Genomic DNA, 26,581 nt, shown 5'->3' with positions numbered 1-26,581 from the left:
AAATATTATATAAAAATAGTATTTGATATTTTTAACTATATATTCAAATCCAGCTAAAAAAAAAAATATTGAAAGTGTTGAAAAGTGAACTTGGGAATTCACAGGGTATGGAATGAATTTTGTGCCATAATTAAACAAATAAATCCATCATTTTGCAAACAAACACAATCTGCTTTGCAAAGGACAACACGACTTGCAAACAAACAGAGAGCGATGTGCAAATGCAGTTCGAGCAGATTTTCTCACAAATGCAGTTCGCGCTGATTTTCTCACAAATGTAGTTTGTGTAGATTTTCTCACAAATGCAGTTTGTGCAGATTTTCTCCCAAATGCAATTCTCTTCCAAAACAGCAGATTTCAAGGGGCTTGGCTTGGTCCTTCTCCCCCATACACAGGGAAATGGTGACAGCAGAAAAACAAATATTCATCATAATAAATCATTCTGCTTATGATATATAGCCTACTCTGCTTAAAATATATTTTCTTTTATCAGGATTTACCATATTTAATGTGACAGTAACATATACAAAACTAAATCTGTCTAAACTTTAATCCACAATACATATTGTTGCATTTTTCTATTGCAATATATTGTGACACGATACACCCTTAGTTACACTATTTTGAATGTTCTCATTTTAATTGTATCATCAAATGTACAAATTACATAAAAGTAAATACTTTTTTTTATCCCGTTACACTACAGTGGATAAATGATATGGAGGATGGATGCATGCATTTTAATGAGAAAAAACTAGCCCTAGCCAAAATGTTTTCAGCCATAATGTCACTACTGATTTTGCACTTGTTGGTCACAATAATATCTATATTTTTTTATGTTTTTTTGTTTAGGTTTTATGAAATAGGGTTGACAAAGTGAAAATCTCAAAATGATTAATAATAGATACAGTAAGACAGAAATACTGCATCCGGTTCCTCGCTCATTTTCGTCTGAAAACCAAGGGGGTAATCTAGCACTCGGAAAGCGTTCCACCCATAGGGGCGGCCATTGCTAACCAAGCCATCACCCGCTGTTAGCATCCCATTGACTCCCATTCATTTTTGAGTCACTTTGACAGTGAATAACTTTACATCTGAGGGGTTTAAAAACTCCATTTGTCCATTGTTTATTTCTAAAGAAACACGACAGTGCATAAAAGGCTCCATTACCTTGTATCTTACACTATCGCCCCGCAGAAGCTGTTTTGTAAAAATAGGCTAACGATTGCGTCATAACCAAAGCGACTCTGTCGCACAGTTGAGAAATTACCGTATAGACCTGAGGAGACGCTCGCAGGAAATCTTTTACTGTCTATGAGGCAGTCGGGGGGACGTGGAGACATAAAGTCTGATAAAGTCAAGGGAGAAGAATGGAGAGAAGCCCATAGTGAGCCAAAAGCAACGGGAGAAAATATTTAAACAACGTGATTCAGATTTCACTTTCCACAACTACTAGAAGACCTACAGCTGTTGGACAGGTTGCTTACGTCACATCTACGTCCTCAAGCTCAGTCTGAGCCTGCGCAGTTCGCTCAGCCATCAGGAAGTGAGTGCTCCTTTACTGACATCACTTTCCGCCGTTGAAGTCAATGGCATAGCTCTGTCCATTTCTTTTACTGTCTATGCTGAAAACGTGTTTGAAAATCGTAAATTGAACCAAAGTGCCATCTGCTGTTCTGGTAGAGGAAGTTGTATTGTTTGTGTAGGCAATGCCCCTTTTTATTACAGTTTTAACTTACTAAATAATGAAAATTGTCATTCACTCAACATTTTGTTCCGAAAATTAGACTTTCTCCTTGTGAAACACACATTTTATTGATTATTATACTTCAACACAGACAATGTACTGCTGACATCATCAAACTTGCAAGATATATTAAATTAATTAAAATGTATAGTGCACAAGAAACTTTTTTTTTCTTATAATTAAACAGAAATCCACAAATTCGTCTTCCATGTCTTCTATGTTGTCCAAACCGCACTCTCATTCACACCCGTAGATATAATAATGCTGAACTAACGTACCTACACCGGAAACTGTAACTCGATAAGTTTCTTGTGCGCACGCAAAAGGTTTCTCGTGCGCACGCAAAAAGTTTCTCGTGCACACGCTAAAGTTTTTTATTTTTGCTAAGGTCCCTTTAGGGGCTCCGTACTATTTTAACCTAGCCTGACGTGGTCATACTCAATTCTAGTCAGAATATGAGTCTGAAACTGCTCCATTGGGCTGTGATTATGAGGCGTGTTTCAACCGAACCAGGAAAGACATCAATTGGATAGACCTACAACCAATCAGAGCAACGAAGCAACGCATTGTCAAATGTCAACAGAGTTCAACTGCACTGTGTTGCCAAGTCCGCGTTTTTTTCTGCGGTTGTTTTCTATGTCCGCGGGTTGAAGCGACTTATATGTGATATAGACCCATGCGTGCAAATTTTAGCAGGCAACCTTGCCAAAATAACACACATTTTACCCCCCAAACACCATTTTTTCCCCTGGAGAACCCCCGAGAAGCTATTGTTTAGGGCTAGTAGTTGGCGCGTTTTGTTGTAAAAACTTGGCAACCGTGTCTGCACGCGCGCTAAAATCAGGCTGGAATACACGATCTTTGCCGGTGTTGTAAAATAATTTAATGATACACAGAGTACTTACCCAACATGATCATCATTTCTGAGAGAAATTGTGAAATTACATACATATACAAACAAGCTCTTCGTTTAGTATTCAAACAAATATAATCCAAGACCCTTTGATGACGTGCATGATTACGTTACTGTTGATTATCTGTCCATCATCGTCTAAAGCACGCCCTGATGATTTCATTGGTCCGAACAGTTTCTGTTCGGGGATAATTACTCCTCTATGCAGCAAGGCCAGACCGAATTGCCCGACCTAAAAAATTGTGGGCGGGGCTAAGTTCGGCTGGCATCCAGGCTAATTTTAACCTAAAATACTTCAATAAAAAAAAAATATATATATATATAATTTTAAATGGCAAAGATAGACAATAATTATTGCATACATATTAAAAAATACCATCAAATCATCTCAAAATACAAAATTAAAAAGAAAAAATATTATTGAAGAAAAAGAAATTGCATTGGTTTTACTGGGGTGGAGGAAGGTGTCCGGTTTAATTTTTAGGTGTCCGGTCACTTATGACCCGGAAGACAACCAATGTAACCCCTAAACGAAGAGCACCAGAAGGTTAAAAGGACTACAAACATGACAACAGAAACAGGAACTAGGCAAAAGTATAAATCAGACGGAACATAGCATTGTGGAAATGACTATTGTTCAATGGTTCACTTACATCACCCAGCACTGTGAATAATTACTTAATGTATTAAACAAAAAAGTAAAATTGTTTGTGTCTTATTAGTTCAGACTATGTTTGTCTGTCATTGTTATTAGTAAATTAATATCAGACAACATTTTATGAGTTATATAATGTGTATATAATTGAAGGGTTCACAAACATATTTTTGCAACTACAGTATGAGTATTGAAAATCAATGTTTAGATACTAAGACATTGCTGAATACAACAAATCCAGTACTTTTGAGACCTTTGGCTGTTGTATTGATATAAGCCTATCTGTCTCAAATAAATGTAAATATATTGTTTTTATGTTTATACATGTAATGCCTTTGTAGAGATAACATTATCAATCCTCACTTGATTAACACAAATATTTAATTTCTGCTGCTCTTTAACCTCGTTTTTTTAGTGCAGAAGGTCAAAGGTTAAAATGTTGTTTATATGGTTTGTTCATGCCTGAGTTAATAATTTAATTACACAAAACCAATGTCTTTTCCGTTATGAATGTATGAATGTCCACTGTTGACTTTAAAAATTACTAAATTGATGTTAAAACAATAAAATTTTGATGTTAAAACATCTAATCACATCTATATACAGAAACAAGAAAATAATTAAAATTGTGTGCTGTTTCTTTTGAAAAGTATGTTTGTTTGGGCATCCCAAACATCCTGATATATCATCATCATATCATATCATATCTCAATTTTGGTATCATACATACAGCTTTTTTGTTTTTGTTTTGTTTTTTGTTGTCAGAAATAACTATGTTTCTAGTTGTAAATATATATATATATATATATATATATATATATATATATATATATATAACTGAGGGAAAGATTTGATAAAATATTTGATTCATCAAGTAGCATTTGTTTGATTTATTACTTAAATACATATACTTAATTTGAATTTACTGATTCCATGAACATAAATCTAATGGTACAACAAAAAATAAAAAATAAAATAAAAAAAGAATACTTTTCCTTCTGTTTCCCTAAGTTTTTGATGAGGTACAACACTGGTGTAGCCAATTTACTATTTTCTAAATCAGTGTTCAAACGGGTGTCACTGGGTACAGGAGAGGTGAGGGGGTGGAAAAAGATTATCTGTTCAAGAATGCAAGTGAGTGGCTGACTCCAGACTTTGTCTACGCTGCAGTTGAACAAAACTTATTTACAGACAGTAGGCAAATTGTACATTTCATAGCTTTACCAGAACTGTGAAACTGTTACACGTATATCAGTGTATCTTAGATAAGACAAACTCACGAATGAAAACAATGGACATAGAAAATAGCTAATGCGACTTTCTTTTCCTTTCTTCTTAGCTATCCATTTTAGAAACCCAGATAAACTCAGGTTTTAAGCTACTTCGATAGCTTCAGACACAAAATGTTCTTTAAAAAAATCGTTTAGTTCCTAAAACCCAAATTTCGCCAACATTTCAAACAGTTCCTTTTTTTTTTTTTTTTTTTTTTTTCAAAGTATGATGAAACACAGATCGTGTGTGTGTCTTCCAAGCCTAGCCACGTCATCACACGTCTCGGCCAATAGTAATGTAGGCGTAAGTGTATACGGGCGTCCAATTGGTCAAAAGTTTTCCTTTCAACACAGACACAATATAAATGTCAACATAGACGTTGTAAGCATGAAAATGAGACTCAGACCAACCGAGGACAAAATATAGGCCGGAGGTTATTTCAGATCAGGAAGACATTCACGCGGTGTGATAATTCAGTATGGTGGACAGTGTTTACCGCACACGCTCTCTCGGTATAGGTGCAGTTGGTCTTCCTGACCAGTATGCCGACGGTAAAGCAGCGAAAGTGTGGCAGCTGTACATTGGAGACACTCGGAGCAGGACAGAGGAGTACAAGAGCTGGATTTTTTCTCTGCTCCGAAAACATGGGGTTCAGAGGGTGCTGGATGTAGCCTGCGGTACAGGGTATGACCTAAAAAACTTATAACATTAAGAAATTATTAAAATACCGTAAATAAATAACCTCCTTCACGTAATATCTGATGGAAAAGGCCAGAGCGGTTTAATGTAACGTTAGTACTTTATTAAGTCTGCTTATCTGTCCGATTAATATGGTCGGTGGTCATTTCAGATTTAATCACAAATCTAGTAATTTCAGATTTAACGTTAATCACAAAATTAAAATATTTGGCTTTATCGACATTTAGTCCACTAATAGCTTGGTTACTTTATTGGACTGGTTTACTCAACTTTAACGTTACTTCTTACTAATCTGGGTCATGTGGTTTGGCCTTGAAGCTTTTTGACAAATGGAATCCCAGTTTGTCTAAATTACAGTTAGTCAGCCTAACGATAATACCAGTTGGTTATTTGAACAGGTTTAATAAAGGTTGATAAAAATGAAGAAAAAAAATTACAGTTAGTCAGTTTTTGCAGTCCAAAGATGAAAGAGTAGTTGTGCTTTTCTGGTCACTGGCAGCTGTATAGCTGTATTGTGTGTGTGTGTGTGTGTGTGAGAGAGAGAGAGAGAGAGTGAGAGTTATATATTTTAGTTTAATCGATACATTTGTGTAGCGAGTCCACAGTTAGAAAGATAATTCGGTAACACTTTACAAGGTCTCATTTGCTAACATTTATTTAATGAATGACAACAACAATGACAACTTATCTAACACCGGCAATGCATTTGTTACAGTATTTATTAATCTTCGTTAATGTTAACTAATTAAAAAAATTAGTTTATTGTTTGTTCATGTTAGTTCACAGTGCATTAATAATGTTAATAAATACAACTTTTTTATATTGTCAATTTTAATTATATTAACAATTTTAATATTGTCTTAGAAACTATTGAAATTAACATTAACTAAGACTTTTTTTGTATAATGGGCCTGAATGATCCACTGGAACTTTTGCTCCCTGCCAATTGACACACTAACCTGTTCTAATAATATCTTATACTGCTGGCCAGTGCTGTGTTGTCTGTATTTTGGTTAGAGTCTTAATGGAAAATTGTTAACTCAGCATAACCTACAAAATCTGTTTTCCATTGAGACATACCTTTGAACTCCAGGCCAAACATGTTATTCTGGTTTTCGATTGGATTACTCATGCATTTAAATTTCCCATGGGTGCAAGTAGTTCATTAATGGACGTTTGCGCAATTTTTCCCAGATTGGATTAGCAAATACAAAGACATTTCAGATGTTTTCATGTAGCAACAGAAAAACATTTCATTCAAAGCAGTACAAAAATGAAGTCAACATAATACTCTATGGCCTGGTTTCACAGACAGTGTTTAGATTAAGCCAAGATCAGTCTTCCATATGAAGTTGAACACACCTGTTGTTACGAGAGAGTGGGCATAATGTTTTTGATTAAAGACTACTTTACAAAATTGTCATTGTAAAATAAACTTTTTATGTTTTGAAATTTCAATAAATTAAAAACTGCTAATTAGCTCACCAGTGGAGTCTGTAAGTTAAAAAAAATATTTGGCAAAATATTTATAAAGGAAGAGTCCAGATCAGTTATGTGTAAAGCATGCTAATGTAACCCTAAAACGTATAAAAACTTATGACTTCTATAAATCTCTACATGTAGGTGTGCTCAATATTAAGTTGAAATAAGTAGTATGCTGAAGCAGTGTGTATAAGTAATTAATTAGAGGTTTTTAAAGGTATATTGTGCAATTTAATTTTGGAGGGGAAATTTTTTTTAGATAAAATGAATATTATGAGAAGATGTGTCAGTACCACTAGATGAGACAAACTTATGCATTCATCTGGTGTTTTAAAAAAATATATATATATATTTTTTTTGTAAAGGGTGGATTCCATCATGTTGGTAGAGGAGGGATTCAATGTGGTTAGTGTGGATGCCAGTGACAAAATGCTCAAATATGCTCTTAAAGAGAGATGGGAGAGGAGAAAAGAGCCAGCCTTCGATAACTGGGGTAAATAAAGTTTTCTATTTTGAGTGTGAATTAAAAAAAAAAAGTTTCTCCATGGTTTGATCTTTTCTCTTTAGTAATTGAAGAGGCCAATTGGCTAACATTACCAGAAGATGTTACGAAACCTGGAGATGGGTTTGATGCAGTAATCTGTCTAGGGAATTCATTTGCTCATTTACCAGACTTCAAAGGTAAGAATGCTAAAGCAAAATAGGTTTCAAATTTTTACAGATTTATCTAATTAAATTTTTGCTCATGTCTCACAGGGGACCAGAGTGATCAGAAACTTGCCTTGCAAAACATAGCCAGCATGGTGAAACCTGGAGGGATCCTAATTATTGACCACCGTAACTATGATTACATCCTTGAGACTGGCCAAGCGCCCCAAGGAAAGAATATTTACTATAAGGTAACACCCGATTGTGTACTTGATCACAGTTCACTTCATTGTGTTTCAGGAATCTCAAATATAACATTTAATGGTCCTTGGTTTTGAATCAGTCTTTATTGTTTTTAGCTCCAAATAAATTTGGGAAAAAAATAGACATCATTAATTTAAGACAAATAATATATTAGAAGACAACACTGAATGCATATAAGAAGGGATAAAAAAAATCATCATACAGTTTGACAGTATCTATAGTTTTATAGTTTTAAGTAAATGTATGCTTAAATCTGGAGAATTTAAGCATAATCTGGAGCTAGTAAATTTATATAAACTATAATGACTCATTAAGCAAGTAATCTTATGTTTCAGAGTGACCTGAAGCAGGACATCTCCACCTCAGTGCTGTGGGTTAATAACAAGCCCCACATGATCACACTGGACTACACTCTGGTACTGCCTCAACCAGAAGGCATTCAGACTCCGCCTGACATGAGGTACTGTGACCTTCTAGGGTGGGGTCAGTTTTTGTCTGGTTGTGATGCATCATCAGTGCCTAATACATTGTAGGAGGACATACTGTACCAACTACCTCTTCCGCTAGGTGAAACACACTGTTATTTCCACCACTGTCCACTATTGTTCTAAATTTTAAAAAAAAGTAAACCTAGCAATGTGGATTTGCTCATTGGCACACATTTTAAAGTAAAGTTATATTATTAGTCACATCTGTTCTAATGTAAACCACGTATAATTATGACAGTTATATCTTTTTATTAAACTTTATTAATTATGACATTTAATGTTTAGGTGGAGTATTCCATTAAAGGGTTAGCTCATACAAAAATTTACATTGTATTATCATTTACACTAAGGCTGCACGATATTGGGAAAATATGCGATATCGTAGTTGAATATTGTGATAACGATATTTCTTGCGATATCACACTTCCCTTGAGAAATGCTAGATTTATCAGCTATTTTAATGTAAAGATCATACTAAAATAAACGGGTAATAGATTATCTTCTGATCTAATTAAATGCACTGTGAACAGGCTTTTTTCCCTTTTAATTTAACTGTCAAGGTGCAAACATTTATAGTTTAAATTAATACTATGAATGACTGAAAACCTTGGCACATATTTGTATTTCTGGTTTGCTGTTACCTGCCAACACAAAAGCACATTACTCTCTCAAACATTACTTTTTCTAAATTCACATGTAACCATGCAATCATCAGCATCTTGAACAAAATATTATTTTTCTTGCCTGTTTTTTAAAATACAAATATACTATTATTAAACAAAGTGTACAGGCCTTAAATGAATTTGTATTTAGTGGAAATCCTAACATCTTGTCAACATCCACAAAAATAAGTGTAAACATATTTCAGCACAATGCAATGTCATATGTGCTTAACAGTGAAAGGAATTTTATTTCAGGTTTTTTGCCAGGAAAACTAGCATATTGACCTTGGTAGGTTTTAAACACATGCGTTGGCATGTCACTGCTGTACTAAAAAGTCTCTCAGAAGGTGAACTAGTTGCAGGTATACAGAGATACTTCCTGGCTAGTTTACTCAGGTGTGGGAAGTTGACCTGACGGAGTTGCCACCAAGTGAGAGGGTCCATCTCACTGTCTATGGTGGGAGACACCAAGTAGCTGTTCAGTTCAGCCTCCACAGTGTGTGATGGTACCACAGATGATGGAGCTGGGGATGTCTTGAAGAAACTGCCCAGGGATTTTTTTGGCCTTCTTTAGGATGACATGGCCATTCTTGGCCTTCTTTAGGATGACATGGCCATTCTTTAGGACCCTGGTGATCTTGATTACTTAGGCTTTGCTCCTAAAAAAGAGAAATAAAGTAAACTAAATTTTGCAATCAAATCTAGTAATAGTGTATTATCATCACTTACTATTGTCATATAAACATTTACCTTTGACACAGTTGCTTCAATTTCAGACATCACACTGATGTCTGACACCTTGTCACTGCTGATGTAGCCGACTTTGAATCTGGGGTCCATAAAGGTGGTCATGTCCAGAAGTTCTTGAGTTGCTGGGTTGTCGTACTTACTGTTCATGTAGTCTAGAATCTTCATCTTTATGGACTTTGTTAAATCACTGTCTTCTTCCTTTGCAGCAAGAACTGAGGTGTTCATCAAGTGAAGTACTGGTTTCACGTACGAAACACTTACGTAACTTTCACCTGACAAAGCATCTGTAAATTCTTGCAGAGGCTGCAATGCCTGGTTTATGGACTCGAGTACATCTAGGTCCTGCCAAGAAGGAACCAAATGTCTTGACTTTCTGTTTACTGACAGGACGTCACTTATGGGCCGCTGCTGCTCCAAAACTCTCTGAGTCATTTTGTGTCTCGAACCCCACCTTGTAGGGCATTCTGTGACGAGGAAGTGTTCCGGGAGGTTGTGCTCTTTTTGTGCATTTTTTTAGGGCCATCTTCTCCTTCCAGCTGTGTGAGAAATGTCCAACTAATCTTTTGCAAAGACCAACAGCTTGAGTAATGTGCTCATCACCTTTAACAGCATTTTCTGAAGAGAGAAGACAAAACAAGGATATACAGGGTTAAATAACATTGTAATATTATAATTACAATTTTATATAACAGCATTTGAGATAGAAAAGAGACAATTTACTATACATTTCCTAAATAAAAATTTCTTAAATATTATTTTAAAAATTAAATATCGGTAACTATTTAGAATAATGGTCGTTCATTAACATTGGTTAATGTATTAACTGACATGAACTAACCATGAACAGTACATTTGTTACTGTATTTTTGCATCTTTGTTTACGCTAGTTAATAAAAATACAGTTGTTCATGCTAGTTCACAGTGCATTAACAACTGTTAACAAGATTTTAATAACGTATTAGTATATGTTGAAATTAACAGAGATAGATAAATGCTTTATAAGTGCAGTTCATTATTAGTTAATGTTAACTAATAAACCGTATTCTAAAGTGTTACCGAAATATAATCTAAAATATAATATCATGCCTACATTCAACTACACCTTTTTTACAGTTTTGGGCTTGCTTTTGAAGTCGTTATACAGGTCCCTGTGGTTGTGTTGCAGGTGACTGTGGAGATTAGTTGTATTTCCTCTCGACATGGCCACAATTGTTCTGCATGACTTACGAAGTACCTGCATTTGTGACACGTCACCTCTCTTGAAGCCAAAATATTGCCATATTTCAGACGCACAGTTCTTTTTAGCCACAAATTAATCGCTGTCATTATTTTCTTCGCTCGTCTCAACTCCCGCCATTAGTTTTAATTTTCCAACATCTGCTCTGGGCGCTCTTGCCGCTCTGAGCCAGTAGGTACCTCTTACTGAGGAGGTGGGTTAAAAGATAGTAAGGCCCCATCTGATTGGTCAATTTTGGATAAACGACAGATGCATCCAACGCACAAATGCTTGGCACAATTTTTTTATTTAAAAAAGTTTTATTTATCGCACCTCTCCGCGATACAGATATCGCATATACTTTTATCGCGATGGCGATATTTTTCCGATATATCGTGCAGCCCTAATTTACACACCCTCATGTTTCTCCAGTTTATTCCACCATATCTATTTTTACACTAATTTCCAGGTTATTTGCCTTCTTTAAATTCTAACTTTGCTGAACCTAAACAATTCTTGCGATGAGTTTTGCCAATGGCCACCTAATACAAAACGGTCAGCCTTTAATTAAAAACAGATTATAAAAAGATGTATGCTGGTCGGGAGCATCAATGGAGCAATCAATGCATCCATAGTATGCATCCAAAAAAAATGTAAAGAGACAACAACAAAAAAACTAAATTGTGTGATTGTGTGTGTGTATGTATGTATATGTATATATATATATATATATATATATATATATATATATATATATATATATATATATATAATATAAATACACACACACACAAATTACTTGAGAAAATGAGAACAATGAGAAAAATTACTTCTCATTGTTCTCAGGTCAAATATTTATATGCAATTAAAATGCGATTAATTAATTACAAAGCCTCTAATTAATTAGATTAATTTTTTTTATCGAGTCCCGGCCGTAATATTTTATTTATTTATATATATATATATATATATATATATATATATACACTGGCGTAGGAACCGGGGGGGACGTGTCCCCCTCAATATTGAAATATGCTGCACGTGTCCGACCCAAAAATTAGCCTATACGCAGGGACAAAAACTGTAACATTTGGAACTTTTATTTTGAAAGCGCAACAAAGAAGATATTCGGTTTTGCCAGTCAAACCCAGAGTGACTTAATGCTATGTTTGAATAATCACCATTCGCAAATCACCAGCTTCATAACGCACGCACGTTGCTACGGTTTCGTGCCTGGCCCGAAGTTAACTTCCAGTGTTTGTTTATCGGTCTGGCTGTAGATAGTATGGAGCACTACTCAGTAGAAAAACACATTTTTGACATACTATTCTTGGATAACATGATATATTAACAATCAAGCAGAGAGCACATGACAGCGAAAAAAAAAAGAAAAAAAAAAGAGTGTGCGACTGACCAAGCCTTGAATGCTTCATAAATATCCAGTCTGGCTGCATATGACATTGGCGTCTACTGTAATAGCTGTATGTCTAATGTGATTTACTTGTTATTTATTTGCTTGTAATCAGAAATAATCTACTGTAGAGGTAACTTATTGTGGCTGCGTTTACACTTGGCATGATGCGATCACCGTGATGCGATCAAGCAGATCACTTTACATTTGTTCACGTCAAGTGGAAGCCATCTGGAGTAACTGATCGGATTTTTGTTTACCGCAAAAATTAATGGCAGTGCATAGAGCACGGGATTTTTGTGATGCATTAGCATTCATATACAATCAATCTCAAATAGGGTACTTAATCTACAAGTTTAAGTTTCCCAACTTCAATCTTATATGAAACAAAGAAACAATAGGTTACTGTCGTAACCCCGGTTCTCTGAAACATCGAGTGGAGAGATCCACCTATGGGAAGGGCATCCGTACCTGACCTCTGCAGAAGCATCCAATTGCACCAAGTCTGACAAGATAGGCAGGAGCGCGCAGCCAATGCCCAGTAAGGCCCCACCCCTTACCAGCGGGCATATATGGGCTGCATACGCTACTGTACATCAGTAAGTATATTCGCTTCTCGTGCGGTAAGCGGGGCAAAGCTGGTGGATCTCTCCACTCGATGTTTCAGAGAACCGGGGTTACGACAGTAACCTATTGCTCTCTTTCATCATCTCGTTTCGAGATCCACCTATGGGAGAGACATGGACAGCTCCCCGATTGCCCAATACACTCACAGTGAGGTCCTGTTAGCCAGAAAAAGACGGTCACCCCGAGGGGCGGTGCACGACGCGTCTCATAATCATGAACTCGCCACACCGACGCAACTGCGTAACTGCGGTGTGAAGCAGGACATGAAACATAGGCTATGTGTGTCGCACATAAAGAAGGCAGGGTTAGGAAGACCCCACCCCCAAGACCGAATGTGCTACTGAGGTTCTGGTGACATCCAGCCTGTAGTAACGCACAAACGTATGGGGAGAAGCCCAACTGGCCGCAGAACAGATATCCTGCAGTGATACTCCCCTGAACAGAGCCCAAGAGGCGGCCAAGCCCCTCGTGGAATGAGCTCTGATGTTCCCTGGGGGTTGCACTCCCTTTGATTCATATGCCAAGATTATAGCGTCCACAAGCCAATGTGAGAGGCGTTGTTTAGACAGGGGATCCCCTTTGCAAGGAGGAGCCCATGAAACGAAGAGTTGGTCACTCTTCCGGAACGCGCTGGTCCTAGACACATACGTTTGTAACGCACGGACTGGACACAGGGCATTTAGCCTCTGATCCTCTGCGGAGGAAAAGGGCAGAGGGTGAAAAGCGGATAGCTCCAACACCTCCGATGTGAACGCAGGGAAACATTTCGGCATGAATGCTGGATTAGGCTTGAGGAAAACCTTATCTCCACCCAGAGAGAAATTGATGCACGAGGGGTGGACCGAGAGTGCATGTAACTCACTGACACATTTGGCTGACGCCAAGGCCAAGAGCAAGGCTGTTTTGAAGGACAGCAACTTAAGGGGAATATTCCCCAGAGGCTCAAAAGGGAATTGAGACAGAGCTTCCAGCACCATGGAGAGGTCCCATTCAGGGATCGTTCTCCTAATGACTGGCAACGAGCGACGGGCGCCTTTCATAAATCTGCGGATTAGAGAATACTGCCCAACCGTTGAGCCCTCAAAACCCACATGACAAGCAGAGATAGCTGCCAGATAGACCTTAATAGTGGAAAAAGACCTGCCCTTATCCATAAGGTCTTGGAGGAAACACAAGATATCAGCGACTGAGCACTGATATGACGTGAGACCCCGCCCATCACACCACTCATCGAACACCTGCCACTTACAGCCATACAAGGACCGTGTAGAAACGGCCCTGGCATTCTGTATAGTAGCCACCACGCGCGGGGGAAGCCCTAACGCGCTTAGGTTCGTCCTCTCACGGGCCAAGCCCAGAGAGCTACCCTGTCCGGGTGTGGGTGATAAATCTCCCCGTTCGCTTAAGACAATAGGTCTGTGCGGAGGGGGAGGCACCACGGCTGGGCATACAACAGAGGGATTATCTCTGCCAGCCACGGCGCTTTGGGCCACCTGGGTGCTATCAGGATGAGAGAAAAAAAACCCTCTCTCGCCCTGGCCAGTGTGAGAATTATCAGGCACAGGGGAGGAAAGGCATACAGCAGCACTCTGGGCCACGGGTGGGCGCGTCCAAGTCCTTTAGCGAGAAGAACATAGGACAATGGCTGTTTTCGCGCGAGGCGAACAGATCTACGGGCGTCCGTAACCTCATCCATATCATGTCTACTATCTGAGGGTGGAGGTGCCAATCTCCGAAGAGCGGGTTCCCCCTCAATAGAAGATCCGCGCCTCTGTTCAGAATTCCCGGAACATGAGTCGCGCGTAACGACAGGAAAACTCGCCCACTCCATACCAAACGCTTGTAAGCTAGGGCATGAAGCTTCGGCGAGCGCGCGCCGCCTTGACGATTGATAGCCACTGTCGTGGTATCGTCGCAGCGTACGAGCACATGATGTCCCTGCAGACGAGGCAGAAAATGATTCAGAGCCTTCTAATTGGTTAGAAGCTCTAAATAATCTATGTGCTCTGAACGTAGTTTGCTCGGCCGCAAACCGTTCACAGTTCTGCCCTCCTGGGTGGCACCCCAGCCTGTTAGGGACGCGTCCGTCGTCACGACTTTCCGCAACATGACAGTCCCCAGAGGGGTACCCTGTGCGTAAAAGTCCGCGCTCTTCCAGTGGCGCAGAGCTGCAGCGCAGGTGCGTGTCACTGTTACAGAGCGGCAAAGATCGCGTAACGGGCTGAAATGTAGTGACAAAACCCATTTCATGAACGCCCTCATCCTCAGGGGTCCTAGTGGCAAAAACTGGATAGCTAAAGCCATAAGACCCTGTAGCCTGAGACATGTGCAATATCGCACCCTCGCCCCCTCTCTGAACTGTGACAGACAGTTCGTCAGAGAGAGAACGCGCTCTTGAGAGAGACGCGCTCGCATGGAGACTGAGTTCAGCTCCATGCCCTGGAAGATCACCCTCTGACTGGGTGTAAAGTTGCTCTTGTTCACATTCACCCTGAAGTCCAGAGATCGGGTGTGCGCGAGCACACAGGAGGTGTCCTGCAACACCTTTTCCCTCGAATCGGCTATGATGAGCCAATCGCATATGTATGTCAGGATCCGCAGACCAGACATTCTTAGGGGAGTGAAGCCCGCTTCCACACGCAAACAGAAAGTTCGGGGGCTTAATTTTTGCCCGAACGGAAGCACCGTGAGTTCGTAACAAATGCCTTGATAGGCGAAACGAAGAAACTTCCGGTGTGGTGGATAAATGCTTATATGGAAAAAAGCACCTTTCAGATCGACCGATGTGAACCAGTCGTTCCGTTTCATGACATGGGCGAGCGAACCAAGGGTTAACATTATGAATCTGTATTTCCTCAAATGTTTGTTCAACAGCCTGGGGTCCAGAATAGGACGGAGGGAACCGTCCTTCCAGGAAATAACGGGAAAAGAAACCCTGGTTTATCAGATTGTGGGGAACCACCTGAATCGCACCTTTGTTTAGAAGAGAGGAGATTTCCTCCTTCAGGACGTGGGCCGTGCTTTCCTCTGTGTGAGAAAAGAGAACGCTGCTGAAACGTGGATGTTTCATAGCAATCTGCAGACGATAGCCCTGTAATATCATGCGCAATACAGTAAGCCAGGCTGACACACAGCTCGTGTGTATGCCCGTCCGGGCCGTGCTGGCTTCGAGCATGCCTAGCTGGCTTATTTGTGATGCAATGGCGCCCTCTAGTGGAGAAACTAGGGACGACACGTGCAGGTTCACCATTACGAGAGAAAGGGTATTTCCCTACATTGAGAGGGTATCTCGCTGTGACGAATTCATTTGATTCGTTAGATTTATTGTGTTTTTTGTGTTTCTGTGTGTGTTGTGTTTTCTGGGAAACACTGGGGCCGAAGCCTTTATTATTTGGGTGAGGGGAACACAGTATGTGCGGTGTGGTTACACTGCTTTTGAACTTTTCCTCACGACAATCCCCTTGAACAGGGGGGAACACACATCGTCCACTAAACACATGGGCTGGGCAGCCACGGGAGGGGGACACCCTACAGCAGGAACCTTCCGTCCTTTGCACAGGGGTTCTGGGGCAGGAAGAAAGCCCAGAAAACTTCTTTCGAGGCTTTTCCTTGACCTGATTAAAATTACGTCCCGGGACCGGGGGGTTAGGCAAACGCACAGGGGGCGCCTGGCGTGGGACCGTCTTCCTGGGAAGATACAATATGAAGGCCTCGTGCTCCTTCTTGTCGTCGCATCGTTGTTGCATCATAGCAACTGCGGGGCCAAAGAGAGCCCGGCCGGGCTCTACCGGGGCGCCTGCGATACGTTTCTTTTCGCTATCCGGGAGACCAGACAGGTTGAGCCAGAGCGAGCGCTCTCCTACCACGGAAAGCGCCATAGAGCGCCCGCAGGTTTGGACGACCTGACGAGATATTTACCGTCATAAATATCCCTCTCCTGGTCGGTGGCGCTCTGTGGAGCCGGCCATTTAATGTTGAAACGAGCGGCCGCTCGCTCACACACATCCAGGAGGATGGATTGAGGCAAGGCCGCGGGGGCGCTAGCCTGGGGAATAACAGGGCGGGATGGCCTCCTTTCCAAGAAGGCCCGCGTTGTCGTAATCACCAGACCCGGCAAGATCGTCGGCGAGCGGGAGGTTACCCGTGAAGATGTCCTCTTCGGGGAACTCAGGATTGGGCTGGTCAGCCAAAACAAGAGCCGTCGCGCCCCGGGAGGTCCCCGGTAGCGCGCTGTCGTCACCGTGTTCCATATCCGAGTACGACAAGTCGAGCTCGCCACACTGAGTAGCGGCAACTTTAAGGAGGTGTCGCAGGAGTTTCTTAGGCAGTACCAGACAGTAACTGCAGTTCTCCGGGTTCTCTATTGCCTCCTCTGCGTGCTTGAGGCCCAAGCAGACCACACAGAAAGGGTGAAAATCCTTAGCGGCGATAAGAGACCCACACGCGGCCGGGCAGGCCCGTAATAGGCTAGACACAGAAGGAGAAGACTGAAAGAGCGACATACCCGCGAAAAACTCCAAAGGTCCGTGGCGACAGCCGTGGAACAGGAAGACGGACGAGAGCGCGAGCGGCTCCGAATGCAGACACAGAATGTGGCAGAATAGAACTGTCACGCCCGGTGGAGGCTGATCTGGCGATATTTCCTCCTGCAGACAATAAGTGAGCAGCGCAAATCTAACCGAACTGTGTCAGTGCAGAGATCGCGAGAAGCGAATGTCAACTGATGTACAGTAGCGTATGCAGCCCATATGTGCCCGCTGGTAAGGGGTGGGGCCTTACTGGGCATTGGCTGCGCGCTCCTGCCTGTCTTGTCAGACTTGGTGCAATTGGATGCTTCTGCAGAGGTCAGGTACGGATGCCCTTCCCATAGGTGGATCTCGAAACGAGATGATGAAAGAGAACGTGTTATTCCAATGCATTGTATAATTGAAAGGCGAGTACGCACGCATTTGGCTACTGTACAGAAAACAGCTTTACAAAGTCAAAGGGTTAGTTCACACAAAAATTTGAACTCGGTCATTATTACTCACCCTCATGTCGTTCCAAACCCATAAGACCCTCGGTCATCTTTGGACACAATTTTAAGATATTTACAGGTTTGGATCGACATGATCGAGGGTGAGATAATGACAGGATTTTCAGTTTTGGGTGAACTACCTTTTAAGGAAGACGTTTACCCACTCTATATTGAAGACAGAAATGGGAGCAGGGGCGTAACTATAGACAGTGCAGGCAGCGCACACGGGCCCATGCCCACATTGCAAACGTGCCCCAGGCGACAAAGTGACTCCGCAGAATATTGTGAAACTCACATTTCAAATGAAAAGCACTGGTTTCAGATTTTACACGGCTGTCGCGCTCTACCGTCACGCTTAGGATAGGCTACTGACCCCCTTTTTCAGCATGTGAGCGGAGCACAGTTGCGTGACGCTCCGCTATATTCCGCTCTATGCCAGTGAGCTCCACAATTCACTATAAAATGTGAATTATTTGATTTAAAGCTAGCGATTTTAAGCTTTCTTTAGACGTGTGTTTCATGTTTATGTCATGTATTCACCGAGTTTCAGATTCTCGCAGATAGAAAGCGCACCTTTTTTATTTATTTTACTAAGGCACAAAGTTTTGTTGTTATGTGAGTGTACACAAATAAAAGTAGACAATTAATAGTTTATAATTATGTCTCACATTTATCTGTATGGCCAAAAAGTACAGAGTATTGCGAGTTATAGGCTATCCCTCGTCATGACTCGTGATGGGGAAAAAAACGTCAGAACTCGCTGGTGCGTTCTTCAGCCAGAGGGTTAAAGAAACCGTAGCCTATTTAGTTTCATTTTTATGTGTAAATAATAGCCCATAATGTAATTTATTATTATTATTATTATTATTATTAATTATTTTAATTAGGGATGCATCAAATATTCGGCCGAAAATGGACCATGTGCATTCTCGGTGCATTCTTGGCCGAAAGACTTTCATCACCGAAACAATATACGTCCGAAATGTGATGACGCAAACAGAAACCACGACCTGCGTGTTGGTCTAAAGATGTGGTTCATCTCACATCTGATGACGCATCTATGGGTTGTAACTTGAAAATAATACTTTGTTTATGTTTCTCTTGATGGATACACGCACTGGCTCCTCAGTGATACACTAACAACAGCGATTATAAAAGAAAAACGTGGGCAAAACGGTCTCTCTCTTTATAAACTTTGTTCAATGCATGCGAGTGCTGCCTTAGGTTCGAATATGGACAGTCATTTTCACCATCATCCACCCGTGTGTAGTGCCAGAAGACGCGAATGAGAACATCTGTCTCTGTGCACTCATCTGAAAGCGCGAAGTCTCACAGCGTGCAAATATTGAGTTCTCTTTCAAGTCTTGCGTTTGAACGGACAAACTCACAAAAAAAGTAGCCTATGTCAACATGTCCATCTTGATGAGTCTTTAGTAATATTGTTATCTACTTTTTTTTGCCTTCAGAACATCTTAAAATGCACATATGTAGATCCTAGAAATCTAAATTTTCTCGGGGGAGCATGCCCCCGAACCCCCCCTAAATACAGTCTTGTTCAAAATAATAGCAGTACAATGTGACTAACCAGAATAATCAAGGTTTTTTGTATATTTTTTTATTGCTACGTGGCAAACAAGTTACCAGTAGGTTCAGTAGATTGTCAGAAAACAAACAAGACCCAGCATTCATGATATGCACGCTCTTATGGCTGTGCAATTGGGCAATTAGTTGAAAGGGGTGTGTTCAAAAAAATAGCAGTGTCTACCTTTGACTGTACAAACTCAAAACTATTTTGTACAAACATTTTTTTTTTCCTGGGATTTAGCAATCCTGTGAATCACTAAACTAATATTTAGTTGTATGACCACAGTTTTTTAAAACTGCTTGACATCTGTGTGGCATGGAGTCAACCAACTTGTGGCACCTCTCAGCTGTTATTCCACTCCATGATTCTTTAACAACATTCCACAATTCATTCACATTTCTTGGTTTTGCTTCAGAAACAGCATTTTTGATATCACCCCACAAGTTCTCAATTGGATTAAGGTCTGGAGATTGAGCTGGCCACTCCATAACATTAATTTTGTTGGTTTGGAACCAAGACTTTGCCCATTTACTAGTGTGTTTTGGGTCATTGTCTTGTTGAAACAACCGTTTCAAGGGCATGTCCTCTTCAGCATAGGGCAACATGACCTCTTCAAGTATTTTAACATATGCAAACTGATCCATGATCCCTGGTATGCGATAAATAGGCCCAACACCATAGTAGGAGAAACATGCCCATATCATGATGCTTGCACCTCCATGCTTCACTGTCTTCACTGTGTACTGTGGCTTGAATTCAGAGTTTGGGGGTCGTCTCACAAACTGCCTGTGGCCCTTGGACCCAAAAAGAACAATTTTACTCTCATCAGTCCACAAAATGTTCCTCCATTTCTCTTTAGGCCAGTTGATGTGTTCTTTGGCAAATTGTAACCTCTTCTGCACATGCCTTTTTTTAACAGAGGGACTTTGCGGGGGATTCTTGAAAATAGATTATCTTCTCACAGACGTCTTCTAACTGCCACAGTACTTACAGGTAACTCCAGACTGTCTTTGATCATCCTGGAGGTGATCATTGGCTGAGCCTTTGCCATTCTGGTTATTCTTCTATCCATTTTGATGGTTGTCTTCCGTTTTCTTCCACGTCTCTCTGGTTTTGCTCTCCATTCTAAGGCATTGGAGATCATTTTAGCTGAACAGCCTATCATTTTTTGCACCTCTTTATAGGTTTTCCCCTCTCTAATCAACTTTTTAATCAAAGTACGCTGTTCTTCTGAACAATGTCTTGAACGACCCATTTTCCTCAGCTTTCAAATGCATGTTCAACAAGTGTTGGCTTCATCCTTAAATAGGGGGCACCTGATTCACACCTGTTTCTTCACAAAATTGATGACCTCAGTGATTGAATGCCACACTGCTATTTTTTTGAACACACCCCTTTCGACTAATTCAACTAATTGCCCAATTGCACAGCCTTAAGAGCGTGCATATCATGAATGCTGGGTCTTGTTTTTTTCTGACAATCTACTGAACCTACTGGTAACTTGTTTGCCACGTAGCAATACAAAATATACTAAAAACCTTGATTATTCTGGTTGGTCACATTGTACTGCTATTATTTTGAACAAGACTGTAACTCACATTTGGAATCTTAGTGATTATAAAAGTGTCTTTTTTTACCATTAAGGAATGTAGGCCCTACGGTGACACAGAATAAGCCATTAATATTTGATTTGTAAATAATAATAAACAACCGATATCCTGATATAGAAATGAAACCTAAACCTAAAGTGTTACATGCTAGGTTAGGGGGGGCCTACTGCATAGCCTGTACTGGGGCCCATCATTAGTTACGCCACTGAATGGGAGATTATTTATAATAACAACAACTAAATTTTTAAAGGATATTTCTACTGTTGTATTTTTGTATTTTTGGGGGTTACGAATCAAATATTTGCCTTTTAAAGTGCTACTTTCCTTTCTGCCTGCAATTACTGGAGGGGTTTGTACACTTTTATGTTTCCCAACTTCAATATTTGTGTAATAATAAACAGATGATTTAAACAGATGATAAACCAGGGTGTCCGCGGGGTTTTAAAAAGTATTAAAAAGTGATAAATCAAAATTGTCAAATTTAAGGCCATTAAAAGTGTTAAATGTGGTCTCAGAGGTATTATTTTTTTCCAAATTAGGTATTATTTTTTCAGACTATCAGGTGTCCTATTCTGATTGAAATTCTATCTGCGTTCACGTTAGTTCGTTTAAATATGGGCTTTAGCATATCTGGGCACATAATCAAAGATCTTTCATCTCCGTCTCTCTCAACGTGTGTTTGATGCTGACGTCATATTTAGCGGTCGTTCGGCATCATCTCAGAGCACTGCGCGCTCAACAGAAGTGGCTGGCTTAGGCTTTATTTTAGACTTGCTTCAAAGCATATCTTCAACGACTATCCTCATAAGAGCAATCTTAAATGATTTATATAAAGTATAAAATGAACAAAAAGAGTTGTGAGAGAATGAGGCGCGATCCATATATAACAGTATATAAACAGTGAGATCCGTGTGTCTGTCTGCTCTTAAAGGGACAGCAGCCAATAAAGCTTCCTCTCAGTAAAGTTAAAGAACAAAGGGAACAGAGAAAATGAATCGCTGCTCTTGACTAAATAACTTTTGTAGCTTTAATAAGGATTAACTATTTAATTTATAGTTTATTTACTTTTATTACTTTGATAACTTTATTAAATTTCTGTATATTTCCTAACTGTTAAGACAGGAAGGGCAGGAGTAAACATGACATTTATTATGGGGTTATACTAGCATTGTTTTAAGTTTACTTAAATTAAAAACTGTTATATTTTTGAAGCCTAATAATAAATGTAAAATAAAATACAAATTCAGTAGCTGTAGTAATATCAGTAATACTGGCCTTCATTCATAAAAAGATGCCATTTAAACAAGTATTTAAAATATACTGTCTTTATGTTGTTTCTACATTAATTTGATTAACTGTGAAATTATTATATAAAAAATATATTAAAAACGTACAAAAACATTTCTTTTTTATTGCGACTAATCACAGAAAAAATGTGTGATTAATCTAGTTAAAGTTTTTAATCGATTGACAGCACTTTTTAGTATTTTGTTAAATTCATCAACTTATCACAGTTATAGAAATGTAATATTTGGCTCAGGTTATGTTGTTGGAAAAAACACTAAATAATTTAATTGCTGAATTACCAATTATTAATGTAAATCAAATGTATATGCAGTAATGCTTCTCCTTAACCAACCTTTGTGAATGTTGAGATGTATTTTACTGTCTGAATGATAACTTATAACAGATTTCCTCCTGGTGCCGATTCTAAATCTATTCTTTTTTGTATGTTATATATGTCAAAATCTGTGTAGAAAGGTCGCTGATTAACACTTGCAATTCAGTGTCGTGATGGTTTTAAAAAATATTCTGAAGGTAGTAAAAAAGGTATTAAAAAGTAGTAAATTTAACCTAAGGATTGCTGAATATACCCTGTAAACTGATGATTTTGTTTATTTATTTGCTGTTTGTGATTCTATACATTTTGTACCACGTCACTATAGGCTATACTGTTACTATTATGTTGGTGGGATGGACGTTGATTCATAGCGGCGAAAATGTCCCCCCCAATGTCAAAGTCGCTCCTACGCCCCTGTATATATACATTGAATAATGACTGAATACATAAGCTTAATCAACAAAATATTGTTTATTTATTTCAGTGTTTGCCATTAAGTGTAGCAAAAGCATATTTGTGATATTTGAGGGTCGATGTGCAGCGTTGATACGCAAATTCCTTGTTGTATAGCTTGCACACAACTATGCTCTTGTCGACGCTTCTATCCTTTCGTTTTTTTAAACAAAAGTTCCCATCCACGGGGCCAAGCAAAGCGGTCTCATCAGCTTCTTCGTTCATGTTCACTATGGTTTGTTGTTGTCGTGACTCATGAGCGCTAGGTGGTTTTCAGTATAATCGGTCCGTCGAAACTCATTCATTGAAAAACATTCTGCGGTGCAAAAATAAATTTGGTTAAAATTGTTATTAATTTTTTTGCGTAATTAATTAAAAAGCCCCGTAATTAATTAATCTTAATTACAGCATATATAAAATAATAATGATGATGATAATAATAATAGCGGGACCAAGCTTAAAGAAGGCATTAAGACATTTTAAAATGATTTTAGGCAAAATAGCTGAAAAATCATTAATACAGTCACTACTGATGATTTAATGGTTTATCACTTTTGACCAATAGGTAGCGCAGTTACGAAATTGATGTGGTGTGGTCAAAGTAAGGTGGCAATGACACAAGCAAAGTTTGGTGTCATTATGTCAAAGCATTGCAGAAATACAGCCTCAAGAATCCTTTTGGCATCAGGCCTCAAATTCGTTGCTGCGGCATATGAAAACGGTTTTGTCTGTTGACACAAAAGTAATAATTTTTTGTTGTCATGGTCTGAATATGTTACGATTTGATTTTGTTGAAAATAAGACCAATGGTCTAGGAGGAGTTCGAAAAAGTAGTTTTTTTTTAAAGAAAATCAAAATGGCGAACAGAAAGTTTGGACAAATATAGTAAAATTTGTATCTGTGTTATTGGCATGACCCAAGGAATCTATTATAAGTTTTATGACTGGTCAAATCTAATAAGTAAGTAACATTTTTGGAAAATTCATTATAACTTTTGTCCACATGGTGGCGCTGCCCCGAAACTTTTTGAGTACCTTTAGGGCTTGGTGCCAAAGACACATACCGAGTTCCGTGATGATATGTCAATGCCTTTGTAAAATATAGCACTTTTTGACAAAATTCAAAATGGCTGACGTTAAAAAAAGTTGATATAGGAAAGTTGGGAATGCTCAGTGTGATGCCCTGAATCTATTGAGATCAGTTGATATAGGAAAGTTGGGAATGCTCAGTGTGATGCCCTGAATCTATTGAGATCAGTTTTTATATATATATATATATATATATATATATATATATAAAATTTATTTTTTGCTAAAGCATTCTGAAGTAATAATTAAAAATGTCACATTTTTGTAAGTCTAAAAACATACTACAAGTAACTTCATGATTTTCAAGTGCAAGAATAACATTGACACAAACACTAGTTTGCTCACAGTTCTTTGAATACCTTATTATTTGTTGCTCTTTGCTATTTTATATGAAGTGTGTGTGTGTGCGCGTGTGTGTGTGTGTGTGTGTGTGTCAGAAATTGGTTATACATTGTTTTTAAGAGGTTTTCTTTCTTTCTTTCTTTCTTTTAGTAAATTCCGCCTGTCATACTACCCCCATCGTGTGGAGAGTTTTAAGGAGATTTTAAAAGCATCATTTTTTGGAAAATGTGAGCACAATGTATATGGTGACTTCAAGCAATACACCCCAGGGCAAGGAGAGGCTCCCTGTTATTTCATCCATGTGGTTAAAAAGACTTCTTAAGCCACATGAATTCTGCAATTCACATTTCATTCACACTTCTCATCTTTACATAGAAAACTGTGTTTTTCTGTGCAAATGCCTTGACTAGGGTTTGTATCAGTAAATTCTTTGTTCTTTTTTTTTTGAAAGTGTAAAATGTAATATTGGGATTTCATACACAGGTTTGTACCTTATTTTAACTGTAAGAGGTTACATACTCTTAATTTGATTACTTGTTTCTTTCATGCTTTACAAGATTTTCTTTTTCACCCTTTACTTAAAAGAAAATAAATAGACCTCTTATTTATAATAGGTTTGACATCCAGATTCCACATTTCTACAAGTCGACCTATTGTCTAAATGTAGAGCCATGATTAATTTGGTATCTTCCTGAATTGCTATTGCAGAATAACAGCTTATTTTGCATTGAACATGTATGCATACTTTTACATTGTACTTTACAGAACACAGATAAGAGAATTTCATAGAATGTGTTTGTATTCCACTGTTATCATATGGCAGATTATAAAAAATAGATGAACACCATCTTTTCCCCCTCACAATTATTAAATTACTTTAGCTTATTAGACAAAATATTGCAAACTTCACTTACATAATGAACTACTTCAATACACAGAGTGAAGTAGTCATGCAAACTATGTACTACTGAATATTCTACAAATACATACCAAAATAGACATTGTATTGACAGCCATATTAATTGTTTCTTTCAAAAATAATTTATGCTGATTCTTTGATATTTTTCAGGGTACATTAAATATGCACTGGCTGATAGTATAATGAACTATCAACGATATGCAAATATTAAAGTTTACTGTACCTTTTTTAATGTTCAAACTGTATTTTCTTGTGGAGTTTTTGTCGTTGCTTTTGCCTTGCTTATTGGGGGCTGTTACATTTTATTTTCCTTCATGTGTATTGAATCATATGTCAATTTCATGTGTAAAACATGTTCAAAAGTTGTATTAATTAAACCAATTAGTTAGACATTACTAAAAAAAAATATTTTTTTTTCAAAGCAAACCACATGGTAGACCAATAGAATTCACCTAAATGTGGTCTCAGCTACTTGTCTGAACAAAGAGTTTTGAACAATATTGATTAAATATAAGGGGTTTCGAATTCCCAACATGAATGGCAGCATTAATAAATTATGAGGTTACTTTAATTATTGTTTCACTGTTTGCTGACCTGTATATGTTGTCTTTACTATTAGTTATTTGTTGTGATAAGAGCTCATCTTTTAACGTACTTCTACAAAATGTCACCAATCTCGAGGTTTGTGAGACAACTGTCGATGTACAAACTTTTAAAACTACATCCGAAACATCTTTCCTTTGTAAGGTGATTGCATCGTTATCTTGATGTTTTAATTATCTAAAAAAAAAATATATATCAAAATTATAGATACATTTTTGTTACTGATTGTAAGTTTGCTGAACAAGAAATCTGTACAGTTGTCTTAATTTATTGGCTGAATGAATTAAATTGACAAAAAAAAAAAAAGATCTTAGAACAGCGCCACCCTCAGGTTACTGTATGTACAGACAGATCATACTGGACATGTCATGACTGGACTGTAATGGATGACTGGACATGTCATCCAGTTCTCCGGGGAAATTGTGATTTTAACCACACTCGGAGGGTGGTGGTGTTCTTCTGGATCATTTTTCCATAATGACATCAGAATATGTTCAATGAACGTTGCC

General features: G+C 38.7%; 2 protein-coding genes across 4 annotated transcripts in view; one reads left to right on the top strand and one right to left on the bottom strand.

Annotated features, from left to right (window-relative positions):
- Positions 1–4,958: 4,958 nt before the first annotated feature.
- Positions 4,959–26,040, top strand: gnmt (glycine N-methyltransferase). 2 transcript variants are annotated; one of them, XM_067456022.1, is made up of 7 exons: positions 4,959–5,271; positions 7,134–7,261; positions 7,336–7,449; positions 7,525–7,667; positions 8,016–8,140; positions 20,356–20,429; positions 24,701–26,040. In XM_067456022.1, the coding sequence occupies exons 1-7, from the start codon at positions 5,066–5,068 to the stop codon at positions 24,754–24,756; spliced, it is 846 nt and encodes a 281-aa protein (XP_067312123.1). In that variant the 5' UTR covers positions 4,959–5,065; the 3' UTR covers positions 24,757–26,040. The 2 variants fall into 2 exon arrangements, with proteins under 2 accessions (XP_067312123.1, XP_067312122.1); XM_067456021.1 differs by lacking the exon at positions 20,356–20,429 and having other exon boundaries at positions 4,963–5,271.
- The window catches only part of LOC137091517 (uncharacterized), a 98,193-nt gene continuing 84,381 nt past the window's right edge, over positions 12,770–26,581 (bottom strand). The window contains exon 2 of one of the 2 annotated variants that reach the window (XM_067456019.1): positions 12,770–20,327. In XM_067456019.1, the coding sequence (XP_067312120.1) occupies positions 14,237–16,084 (1,848 nt within the window). In that variant the 5' untranslated portion in view covers positions 16,085–20,327 and the 3' untranslated portion in view covers positions 12,770–14,236. The remainder of the gene's footprint in view (positions 20,328–26,581) is intronic. The other variant, XM_067456020.1, reaches the window with a different exon arrangement.

The sequence above is a fragment of the Pseudorasbora parva genome, chromosome 10, assembly GCF_024679245.1.
Source record: "Pseudorasbora parva isolate DD20220531a chromosome 10, ASM2467924v1, whole genome shotgun sequence".
Taxonomy (NCBI): domain Eukaryota; kingdom Metazoa; phylum Chordata; class Actinopteri; order Cypriniformes; family Gobionidae; genus Pseudorasbora; species Pseudorasbora parva.
The sequence above is the reverse complement of the archived record's forward strand: the minus strand, read 5'-3'. Positions and strand labels throughout refer to the sequence as shown.

What these genes read in the sequence shown, in the direction of transcription:
- gnmt (XM_067456021.1), top strand. Translation starts at nt 5,066, where the DNA reads ATGGTGGACAGTGTTTACCGCACACGCTCTCTCGGTATAGGTGCAGTT. An exon ending in TCATTTACCAGACTTCAAAG is followed by an intron (nt 7,450 to 7,524) that starts GTAAGAATGCTA and finishes CATGTCTCACAG; the next exon opens with GGGACCAGAGTGATCAGAAA. An exon ending in CAGACTCCGCCTGACATGAG is followed by an intron (nt 8,141 to 24,700) that starts GTACTGTGACCT and finishes TCTTTCTTTTAG; the next exon opens with TAAATTCCGCCTGTCATACT.